At 41.3% G+C, this 12,398-nt stretch overlaps 1 protein-coding gene across 1 annotated transcript; it reads right to left on the minus strand.

The window, feature by feature from the left end:
- Window positions 1-7,096, minus strand: LOC114433734 (kelch-like protein 10; the record flags this gene model as incomplete). Its single annotated transcript, XM_028402396.1, has 5 exons — window positions 6,990-7,096; window positions 5,018-5,501; window positions 1,300-1,884; window positions 1,034-1,183; window positions 1-300 (listed from the first exon to the last, which is right to left on the minus strand). Coding segments are annotated over exons 2-5 (1,452 nt in total), but the record flags the coding sequence as incomplete, so codon positions are not given.
- Between the last annotated feature and the right edge of the window lie 5,302 nt (window positions 7,097-12,398).

Below are 12,398 nucleotides of genomic sequence, written 5' to 3' on the forward strand. Positions count from 1 at the left end.
AGGAATGGTGTAGTCGGCCATGTTGGGAAGACCAGAAAGCACACAGCAGCTCAGAGCGCTGCAGCAGACGTCCATGTCGCAGGCCTGAGACCACTCATTCGTCTCACTGTCATAGTACTCAACATCAGAGATGATGGTACGGCAACTAAAGCCCCCGACAACAAAGAGATGGTCCTCAACTACTTCGATGCCAAAGTTGCGGCGGGGGGTCATCATGGAGGACACGTTGCGCCAGGTATTGGTGTGAGGGTTGTAGACCTCAGCGGTCTGCAGAAGGGCTATTCCATCGAAGCCACCAACCTTTTGGATCACTTATCAATTCAATTGTCACATAAAAAACTAGCCGCTTTAACCCTCGGGCATCATTGTGGACTTTTTTGTCCAATTGGGTAATTTTTGCCTCTTTACCTGGCCACCATTTTATCTGTGTTGGTGAATATGGCACAATTTTTTGTAACAAAGGCTCTCTCTAGACACATTTTAGAATTCAAATTTAAATTTTTAAAATACATCACCAGAACATGGTGAAACAAATTTACCACCCTTTTATGTCATTCGTGGACACTTCCAAAAAACTGCTATAAAAACTTAACAGATTCATATTTTTTCTACATAAATATGTTATGTTATAACAACTTCAGCCCTGCTCAAAACTGCCAAACTTGACATATCCATGACAAATATAAAAATAATGCCTCAGCCACCTAACTTTTGTTTTATTGAAAATAACTGATTTTTTGTGTTTTTTTACTGTTTACTGTTTACTTTAATTTACTGTGACACTAAGTAATCAAACTGGCATTTATTCCTCAAAATGATTTAATGTTTGGTAGTTTTGAGCAAGGCTGAAGTTGTTTAACAGATTTATGCAGAAAAAAAGCAAGAGCAATATTAGTCTATTAAGTTTTTATAGCAGTTTTTTGGAAGTGGACGTTTTTGTCCACGAATGACACAAAAGAGTAGTAGTATAAAGGGACGCCTGAGGGTTAAACCACTGATGAAAGATGGTCACACATTTCTTTTGTGCACTTACTGCATAAACATGGTTGTCGTATGCAATGACTCCTACTCCACTGCGCCGGCTGCTCATGGGAGAGATCAGGGTCCACTGGTTGGTCTCTGGGTTGTAGCACTCTGCTGTTTGCAGTTGCTCTTTCCCGTCAAATCCACCACATATGTAGATCTGAATACAAAAAGGGGGAGTGGGGGGGACAATAAGAAATTGTCATTTTTGTTGGCTCAAACTGGCAGCAGTGTAAACAAATCTTTCTGTTTTCTGTTCCATTGTGTTCCACCCACCTTGCCGTTGAGTGCTGTGCAGCTGGCGTCACTCCTCTGCTCATGCATGGGTGCAGTTTCAAGCCACTGGTTGGTTTCTGGCTGGTAGAACTCAGCACTGCTGAGACGTGTGTTCCCATCATAGCCTCCAATGGCATAGATGCACCCGCTCAGCACAGTCACACTCACATGTGCGCGGCGATAGTGCATTGGTGCCACCTCTTGCCATGTCCGTGTGCTCAGGTCAAACCTGCACACAGTATTGGTGGCTATAAACACTTGGTCAAAGCCACCAACACAGTAGACATACCCACTGAGGTAGGCTGCACCATGAAAGGCGTGAGGAGGCTCAGAAAGGTCTGTCATGTTCATCCAGTGATTTGCACGGACGTCAAATGCCTGGATTACATTAGGTAGATTCCTGCTGCTGCTAAAGCCTCCAATGGACAATAGGATGGCAGAAGGCAGACGAGGCCGACCGAGGATTCTGTCTTTTCTTTTGATGACCTCAGAGACCATGGCCTGGCACATCAAGTTGTCCGTCACCAGCTTATTGGACAGCACATGACTCTTTATGTACTCTGTAGGCATCATGCTCAGCCTGACCTTCAACAATACAGAGAATAAAAAGGATATAACTTAACAGTCTGTGTCAGAATAAATAAAAATACATAAAAATCATGGTTCCTAATAAAGAACATCACAACAAATACAACAAGTAAATCAATAAAATAATGGTCAGTTATTTGAAATGCTATTAGCAACCGGAACAAACGAGGTCATCATTCTCTTTGTTCTACATCGTGGCAGTCAGTCAGGATCAGTGGTGGAAAGTAACTAAGTATTTGTACTTTGTTACTGTACTTCAGTAACTAAGTATTTGTACTTTGTTACTGTACTTCAGTAAATTTTTATGTATTTCTACTTTACTTGAGCCATTCACTCCATTACATTTTGCAGCTGTTATGTGTACTTTCTACTCCACTACATTTCTACAGTGTTTGTAGTTACTTGTTACATTTGATGAACACAGTGCTGGACTGATGTGAGGTCAGACTTTGCATGGAGGTGGTGTCACGCTGCCAGCTGTGTTTTTTTATCTAACCTGTTCAGATCCTTTGCAATGGAAATCAATAATATATATTCAGTGTGTGAGTACTTTTATTTTTAATACTTTAAGTACATTTAAAAGTCAGTACTTAAGACTTTTACTTAAGTAGGATTGTTGATGTAGCACTTCTACTTTTACTTGAGTATATATTTTGCTGGGTATTTGTACTTTTACTTAAGTACCAAGCTTCAGTACTTCCTCCACCACTGGTCAGGATACACTAAGCCCTCTTTGAAGTCTTATCTTGAATATATTTTTTTCATTACTCTCATTACTCTCCTCCCTTCATCTGTCATAGTATCATTATCAGCTTATTGATTGTCTGAGTTGCATTAACCTGCACAGAAAGCTTATGCAAATAGCCAGCATTACATGTATATGTTTCTTATTAGTTTATGTACTTGTACTAATAATAATAATTTATAAATGCTTGTGCCAGCGCCCAGCTTTAACAGGAGGTTTAGTAACTTTTGTTTCGTTTTCTTATATTTTCATGTTTTGCTCTTTCATAGGTAGGTTGTCACACCACAAATGCTTGGTAAGGTTTTGCAAAAGATGATGATCTTGTTCACCCTCTACATGCTCCCTCTAGGAAACATCATCCAGAAGCACGGCATAAACTTTCATTGTTATGCTGATGATACCCAGCTGTATTTATCCATGAAGCCTGAAGAAACGGAGCCGCTAGTCAGACTACAGGCATGTCTAAAGGACATAAAGGACTGGATGTCCTCCAACTTTTTACTATTAAACTCAGACAAGACCGAGTTTGTTTTTGGACCTAAACAACTCAGAACTAGTTTATCAGATAATACTTTCTCTCTGGATGGAATTACTCTGGCCTCCAGTATGACTGTGAGAAACCTCGGAGTTATCTTTGATCAAGACATGTCGTTTGTCTCTCATATTAAGCAGGTCTCCAAGACCGCTTTCTTTCACCTGTGTAATATTACTAAGATCAGGAGCGTCCTCTCTCAGAGTGATGCTGAAAAGCTCATCCATGCTTTTGTCACTTCAAGACTGGACTACTGCAACTCTTTATTGTCAGGATGTCCACATTACTCCATCAACAGTCTACAGATCCATAACGCAGCTGCTAGAGTTCTGACAGGAAGCAGCCAAAGCGATCATATCTTTCCTGTTCTAGCGTCTCTTCACTGGCTCCCAGTGGACTCAAGAATACACTTCAAGACCCTTCTTCTAACCTACAAGGCTCTTCATGGACTTGCTCCATTGTATCTGCAGGACCTGATTGTACCATATGTTCCTAATAGGACACTCAGGCCCTGTTCACACTGGAGAAAGTAATTCCAGCTAGAGTAGGAATAGATAGTCTTTAAGCTGGATACGTTCAGACCTATTTTCAAATCTGGCTATCACACAAGCGTGTCTGCACTCAATCCAGCTTAATCCGGCTTGTTTGCAGTCCTCCAAACCACTAGGTGGCTCCTCGTAATATACAGAGTCCGTTCAGGCCGCGGTAGGACCGGGTGTGCGCATGCGTCGTGCGGTTTTCGCTAACCGGAAGTAGCATGTCGGTAACCGGAAGTATCATGTCGCTAGCCGGATTTGCTATCTGCATTTGCGTTCAGACCTGAGCCACATTTGATCCAATCCGGCTAGATCCACCTCCATGAGGTGGATTGAAATCAAGCTGGATATAGCCGGATTCGCAGTGTTCACACTCAGAATACTATCAGGATATGTCCAGATACGGCCCAAATCCAGCTCTAGCTGGATTGATTTCCCCAGTGTGAACGGGGTCTCAGATCTCTGAGTGCAGCATTACTTTTTGTTCCTAGGATTCATAAAAGTAGAATGGGAGGACGAGCTTTCAGGTATCAGGCACCGTTACTATGGAACCAGTTACCAATCTGGGTCCGAGAGGCAGACGCTGCCTACACCTTTAAGACTAGACTTAAAACATCTCTGTTTAGTAAGGCGTACAGTTAGCCTTAAACCTAGGGTGTATCACAGCTATGCTGCTCTAGGCCTACGTTGTCGGGGGGCACAAACATGATCCACTGAGCAGTTTCCCTCTCACCCTCTGACCTCTCCTTTACTCTCCTTAGTCTGGCTCACTCTCTCTCTCCTTCATCCTCTCTGTGCTGTCTCCCACTTCTTCTCCTCCTCTACCCGGCCGACTAGCAGCAGGACTGGTTCCCCCCTAAGTAGACAGGTCCTGCTCAAGGTTTCTTCCTCTTAAAGGGAGTTTTTCCTTGCCACAGAGCTCTTAGGGGGGTTCAGGTTCTGGGTCTCACGCTCTGAGTTTCTGTGAAGCACTTTGAGACAATTTCTGATAATATATATATAAATAAAACTGAATTGAATTGAATTGAATTTGCATAAATTATTCTCCATTTTCAGTTACCCACAAGACCAGTTTGCACATGAGCACAATGCGTCACTCAGGTAGTCTGTGTTGCTTTCTATCTATCACTCATCAGAATAGATGATATTGCACCTTCTGGCCTATAAAAGGGTAAAGGATGGCTGTACTGGCCATCATCATGACATGGAGCACATCTAATAACAGATAACCCTCTATTGGGCTGAGGTTGGCTTCAGTCACTGTCTTGAAATAGATTAACCTATAATATGAAAATTATAATGTATAATATAAAGTACCTTTGGCAAGAGAAGATCTGCGTATCCTTCTCGTTCCTGAGGTTCATGTGTGATCCACCGAATGATGGCCTCAAACACAGCTGCCTCCTGTCTCACATTGAGGTTGTCACTGCTGATGATGTCAATGACATCCTGGGCCGAGAGCTGCAGGAACTCTTCGCCGAAAACCACTTCCTCAAAGTGACTGAGGACATAGTGGAAAGCCTTGAGCTGCAGTTCAGGGACGTGGTAGTTTTTTGTGAACTGCCAGATGCCGATGCAGTTGTCTGGGCAGAGCGTCTTTTCAAAAAAGTTGCAGCATATTTGCACCAGCTCCACTATATTAAGGGAAACAGCTTCCATGAAAAGCCTCCGTGCATTGGACTCTGTCACGTTAACAGAGCCGGTGTATGCAAACTCAAGGATGAGCTCCATCATGTCTGAGGATAGGTCAGGAATACTGAAGACTTTCTTGTCAGCTTCAGACGAACGTGTGAAGAGAACTCTGAAAGACACAGAAGAAGTTCCACAACATTATACACCACTTTGATGCATTTCAGTTTTTAAAACAGATACTAAAATTAGTCACTAAGTCACTGGTGGATTTATGGGTAACTTTATTCAACATAGTTATTATAGTTAAAGGTCTAAATCTGATTGCTGTAACATTATATAATTCACTTATGACTTCTAAACTATACATCAAGTTTAAGTCTAAGATAAAATAGGTTTGAGCCTATAGAGGGAGAAATCACTATTAGATGCTTTAATATCAACATGTCAAACATGTCCTATCATCCAAGTCCCACCTGGGGCAAGCAGATTAACACACACTTGTTCACCGGTTGTTTCTGTCATGTTCAAACATTAAGGACTGCTGCTGCTTTTTTTATGAGCTCACTCTGACAACATTTTCCCCAGCAGTTGACTAGTCATCACAACATTAGCAAACTGTTAGGTGAAAGATTTTATTTTTTGCATGATGTTGTTATGTGGTGTGGGTTCACATATCTAGAAGTGTGTCCCTAACATGAAGTTTTCATTTCTGTATGCATATTACTGTAATGTATTTTATAAGTACTTATGTGTTAAGTAGGTTTTACAGAAGATCAAGGAAGACAGGTATACTGAAAGTATTGAGAAGTGTGTAATTTCCCTACTTCTCATAGACTTTTGTAATTCATTTCCTCTGTTAACTGTTGTCTGCTCTTTGGAGACAGCTCTGGTTGATCTCAAGCTAAGGTTGTAAATCCAGATCTTGATTGAAAGAATGTGTTCATCTCCATGACCCCATTTTACGACCCACCTTTCCTGTGAGTTTGTCTTCCTGGTCATCTCCAGATCTGACCCACAGCTTATGAGATGTTAGGACTTAAAGTGAACTTACATGGGGGAAGAGGTGTAAGCTTTTATGGGGCGTCATAAAGTCACTCGTATGGTACAGTGATCATTCTCGTGGAGAACTTATCTTCAACTTGGATTTACGATACGACGATACGACCCCCTGCTATTTCCTTTCTGTTTTCCCCTGACTCTCAGGTTTAACCATCACCAAATAAGGTAAACTAAATATCAGTTGAGCTGACCCCATTGGTGCAGAGTTAGGGGAGGACATGATTTTATGGGATCTCAAGATAGGATAAAAGGTGTTTACAAAAGAATGGGTTGTTGTTCTCTGGCTGTGAGACCAGGCAACCACAGAGGCCTCTGTCTGTGTGACTCAGAATTTGCTTCTTTACTGTTAGAATAAATTGTAATTTTGAGACCAGATATTGTCCACTTCTTCTTAATCAAAGAACCGGGGAAGATGAATGAAAGGATCCAGAAGATTTCTTGTCCCTAACAAAACGCACTGAAACACTGTAAACTATAAAAACAAGATTGCAGTGAATAATCTTCAAACACTCACATCATAACTACAACAAATCCTTGTTTTGTCTCCCTATGTGGAGGTTACTAACACATTCATTTAAAATTGAGATAATCAGTTCACCTGAAGTAAGTGTACTTTGCCAAGATGACTCTGTGGATGGGAAAGTCAACCTCCTCCACTCTGATGACAGCATCGCAGAGCAGCCCCTGCTCACGGAGATCTGTGTACACGTTCATGTCGACTTGATGACTTGGCTTCTTCTGTCAGTGTTTGTTGCCTTTCTCCTCTCAGTATATAACAGAAGTTCAAACACACACTGTGAATGTAACTCTTGTAATCAAAGCACTTTACATCACCATGGAGACACGTGTCAACAAGAGTTCCTTGTTTACATTTAAAAACTACATTTGTGTTTTTAGTTGTTTTTAAATAATGCCCACCAATACTATGACAACAAATACAACTTTATCAGGTGCTCCAATACATCCTTATAGCCTTCCATCCTCTTTCATAACATGGCTGTATTATTAGTAATCCATGGCTGAGATGATGCATTTGATTTTTCGCTGTGCCAAACAAAATTGTTCTCCGTTTACAGTTGTAGTCCACATTTTTCTAACATGAACATTTTTCCGACCTGTGCATCTTAATAGGCCTTTACACACACATACGTCTTGTGACGTCTTGTCATTCAGGAGCAATCGTGACCTGTTACTTCAAAGTGATTTGACAGTGCTTTATCATTTTATTTCATTTGTAACATTAAAATAGATCTGGAGATTCAAGCCACTCAAAACGGAGCATGATAACATTGTATACACTAGGGATGTCCCGATCCGATCACGTGATCGGAAATCGGGCCCGATTACGTGACTTCAGACTCGATCGGAATCGGCTGTTACCTCCCGATCAGGACTCGGATATGTTAGGGCTCTGACTAGGCCTGTCGCGATAAACAATAAATCAATTAAATAAATGGGCTCGATAAGTTTTTCGGCCGCGATAAATGACATTTGCATGCTGGTTTGTTTTCCTCTCTTTCTCTCTCTCTCCCTCTCGCTGCCAAAGAGACTGGATGACAAAAGGCGTCACTCCGGTGCGTCGTAGCGTATAAAGGCCGTCGGACTTTATATGGCCCGCGGCTTCTGTCTTAAAATGTGTCAAATCATCAGGTAGTTCTTATTTTTTAACTCATTGTGTGACGTTTACGGGATGTTCTGAGCAGACCACGGTCAGCTCGCTGTCTGCGTCTCCACGGTGCGTCACAGCGCTGCAGGGCTTGGACGTTACAGCAACACAGAGAGCTGTGAAGCTGCTCAACACCGTTTCAACACTTTGCCACAATTCACCACGACACTAAACATGCTCATGTATAGAACCTGCTCTCAGAGAGAGTCCGCGTTGTACGAGTGAAGTTCTCTGCCTTCTCACTGGCGGCACTCGCTGCAGCGCCACCCATTCTAGTTCTCTTGCCCAGTCCTCTGGTGCCATCTCTGCTGTCAGTTTCTATGTGTTTCTGTCTACATGGTGGCGTTTGTAAAATTCACTGCAGCTGTCTGCAGCGGCCTGATGCGTGTACACACATGCAAACGCAAACGCGTGCGCACACAAGCACATGTGCATGCAGGTGAGCCCACTCCCAGAGAGTGTGTGTTGTTTGGCTCTGTTGCTCATGACGTGCTAGTTGGTTTGACTTAACTCCATTGACTATGCTCAGATAAACCATGGTAATAGGCCTACCACTACTCATAATAATAATATCAACATTAATATTAATATCATTAATAATAACAATAATAATAATAAAGTTGGTGATTGGGGCCTTTTCAGTGTTAAATGTTCTTTAGAAATTAAAGTTTATTGATCTTATGGAGAATCTTGAAAGTATCAGATCGGGACTCGGTATTGGCAGATACTCAAAATCAAATGACTCGGACTTGGACTCAGAGGCAAAAAAACCTGATCGGGACATCCCTAGTATACACACACACACACATATATATATATATATATATATATATATATATATATATATATATATATATATATATAACACCTAAAGAAAAAACATGCACAAAATTGTAACATTGTAGTACATGACATGTAGTCTGACACAGGACCATCAGAAGGAACACCTGTAAAACACAACAGCTCCAATTTAACCAAACATTAGGAGTGGTAATGATCATTCAACATGAACTGATCATTTTTGAGGTGATTTCTGAGACAAACATTTATTATGACTGGAAATGGCCTTTAAACTTCAGACAGATGTTTCTGTTTGCAGTGGGACGCTTGCTCTATTTTTCGAGGAAAGCGTGGAGGTAAAAGTTAAAAAAACCCCCGTGGATCAAACACAACAACACACTTCATTATTGCACTTTTCCAAATAGAGAGTCAACCAGAGGTACATCAGTCCATATTGCCATAGTTGTTATTAATGGAGCTGTATCACTTGGGAAATCATGGTAGACCTCATCTACGCGGAGGTGAGCTGACTCCCCTGTACAAGTTGCTCCTACGAAAAACACAAGTTTGAATGAACCACATAAAAAAAGACTATGAATAGTACATAGTAGTAGTAATAGTAGAGGCCTTATTCTGTGAATAAAAATAAATCCAGTTTGGACATTTTTTGAATGATTGACAGATAAAATGCATACAATATAAGATGAAAAAACATTTAGCCTTTCATTTAGCAGTTTATTGTTTTATTATCTTACTGATGATATTAACTTATTCTATTTAACAATACTAACCTGATGCTCTCTCCCACTCTTCTTTCTTTTGGTCTTGCTGAGCGAATGACCATGTCATTTAGCAGACCAGGTTTCATACACTGCAATATTGATTTTTTTACTTTAACCAATCTATTCAAATATTCATCACTAAATCAAAAGATAGTGGAACACAAGCAGTACAAACCCATATGATGTCTTGGCTGGGATGAACTGGGTAAATAATAGTAAATAGTTACCATGGGTCTTGGCTTGTGCCATTTCTGCTCAGTTTCTGTGCAGCTGTGTGTTGGAGGAACAGTCCTGATCTTCTGTTGACAGTAATGAGCAGTCTGGTACAAAAGGGCTGCCACATGGTTGCACATGGCATTAAGGAGCATTAAGCACGCAACGCTTCAGACTCAAGCTGTGTCCCAATTCAGGGTCTGCATCCTTGCATCCGGTCTCCTGCATCTCAGGAGGATCCTCCGGAGGACCCTGAACTGTTGGTAAATGGGCAGTCTGGCCTTCAAAGCACTTCCTGATTGTGGCACTACGTCATAACACAGACTCAACACGGACTACAAAACAAATGAACAAACGGGACAACAGTGTGGATTTAGAAATTTGGATATTTTTTATATATTTATTTGTTGTTGGAGGAAGAGGATAGGTGGCTCCAGCGGCAGCAGAACTGGTGACGGCTCATTTTTTTCAGGCTGGGAGAGCGCTGTGGGGAGGTAACTTTAAGCTGCTAATTTAAACCATACTATTGATCATAATTAATATATGTTACTGAGCAAATGCTAGATATATAACCAGTAGATTGACAAATGTGATTAAATCTAATTTTTAATGTAAGGCTTGATACAGGGTTGTTTGTAATACTTTGAATTAAATAGCTAAATGTGTAAGAACCCTGCAAATAACCCTGACTTAAATCACTGCTTTAATGTTGTGTCATTAAGCATCAGCGCTGCACCTCACCTTTGTGCCTCAGGTATGTCACTACACCAGAGAATTATTGCTGGTTGGAGGAGCCAGTGGTGCTCCCTGGCAGGACCAGCTGTCTGTCCTGGAGGAGGTGTACCTGGCCATCATTACCTTTGGAGGGTGAGTATACATATTTTATCATCTATTCATACTTTAAGCTGTTTTGTAAACTGCTCTGTTGAAGTAATTATTATTAGGGCAGGAAAATGCGTGCGAGAGCCCTATTGAAACCCTAGGGATTATTTTTTTTTTCCATCTGACCTCCCCATCCCCCACCCCCCACGTGGGAAAATGGCTCTATAGCGCCCCCTAACATGTAACCCCTTTGTTTTAGGTTGGTGCGTTGCCATGTCGACAGTCCACTGATGTCATCAAAGGACATAAGACCAAAACTCTTTCAAAAGTGTTACGGTGTGGCGGGGGTGTGGCCAAGTTGACCATTTGCCATTACAAAGAAACACTGCATTTTCTGTAGTACCACCAACATACTTCATGCAATGTGGACAAAATCTTACAGTACTGCTATGGACCCTGAGCTTTGACATCTTATTGTAAGAGGAGTGAACTGTAGACTAACGTACAGAACAAATGTGCCTATTGTGAGGTATAAGAATATCAGCACAGTTATAATAAGCTGTAAGTTAACATCCAAGCTTGTGACATATGAATGTGACGGCTTTTAATGTTGATGATAATGACCGTCTTGGTTCAACAGGTTAGCTTACGGTGGCTACGTGTTTGCATTATTAATTGTCATGTTCTAAAAATAAATCTATCATTTTTGTAAATGCTGCTATCACTACTAGAACTTCCTTTAACTCCTAACCTTAAGCAAAAAGCTGTTACTTACATTTAAATGTGTATTTGGTGCGTGCTGATGCTGGTGCTGCTGCTGCTGCTCGCCATTACTTAATTTTGTTAAAAAAAAAACCTGCAAAGTATCTTGGGATATGTGTATCCTCCAAATTCAGGCAAAAGGAGGACGCATATAGAGGCCGCATTTTAAGGACCCTTCGAAATTTGGCGAATTGGGAGAGCCTTCGCACAGTGTTGTGATGTAAGCGGCCTTAAAATGTGCACTCTGAAGGATGCAGACCCTGAATTGGGACACAGCTTCAGACTCTGACCCCCATCAGTCCGGCTGCTCTGTCCTCTCTGTCGCCCGCTTCATGCAGCTTTCTGTCCAGTTTGCTGACATGAACCAAAAACTTTAGCTTCGATCAAAGATGTTGTATGGATGGTAAGAGCTCTCGCTCCAATTACTATTCACAATGAGACAAGCGATCAGGAGAGCCAGACATCTGTAGTAAATATGATCTTTGTTGTAAGAGTGAAAGAAGAAAAAACCTTACCTTCCACTAGTTAAACAGGATAACAACTTATTATTATCTTGACAAACTGACATGAGCAGAACGTTTCCCTTAGCAGCTAGCTTAATAAGTGATATTAGCTTTTCAGCAAGCAGCTACTTTGATAAGTGACGTTAGCTTCACTGAACGTTTCAGTTAGCAGCTAGCCATATTAGCATTTCAGGTAGCCGCTAGCTTGATACCTGACGTTTGCCTGGAGTTGATCATGCAAATGCAAAATTCAGTCAAAGAGCCACTCTGTATTACTTGGAAGTTGGGGTTCACTGTGTGTTTTGGTCGTTCGAAAACACGGACAGAGTGGTGGTGGGTCGTTCTCTTTTGAAAACAGCGCTAACAATGGTGTTGCCATACGTTCTGCACTTGTACAGTGAATAATGCTATAATGTATGACAATTTTTTCCATTGTTTTACATTTTAATTCATGGCTAAAGTAGTCTCTGCTTCCACCT

The sequence above is a fragment of the Parambassis ranga genome, chromosome 3, assembly GCF_900634625.1.
Source record: "Parambassis ranga chromosome 3, fParRan2.1, whole genome shotgun sequence".
Lineage (NCBI taxonomy): Eukaryota > Metazoa > Chordata > Actinopteri > Ambassidae > Parambassis > Parambassis ranga.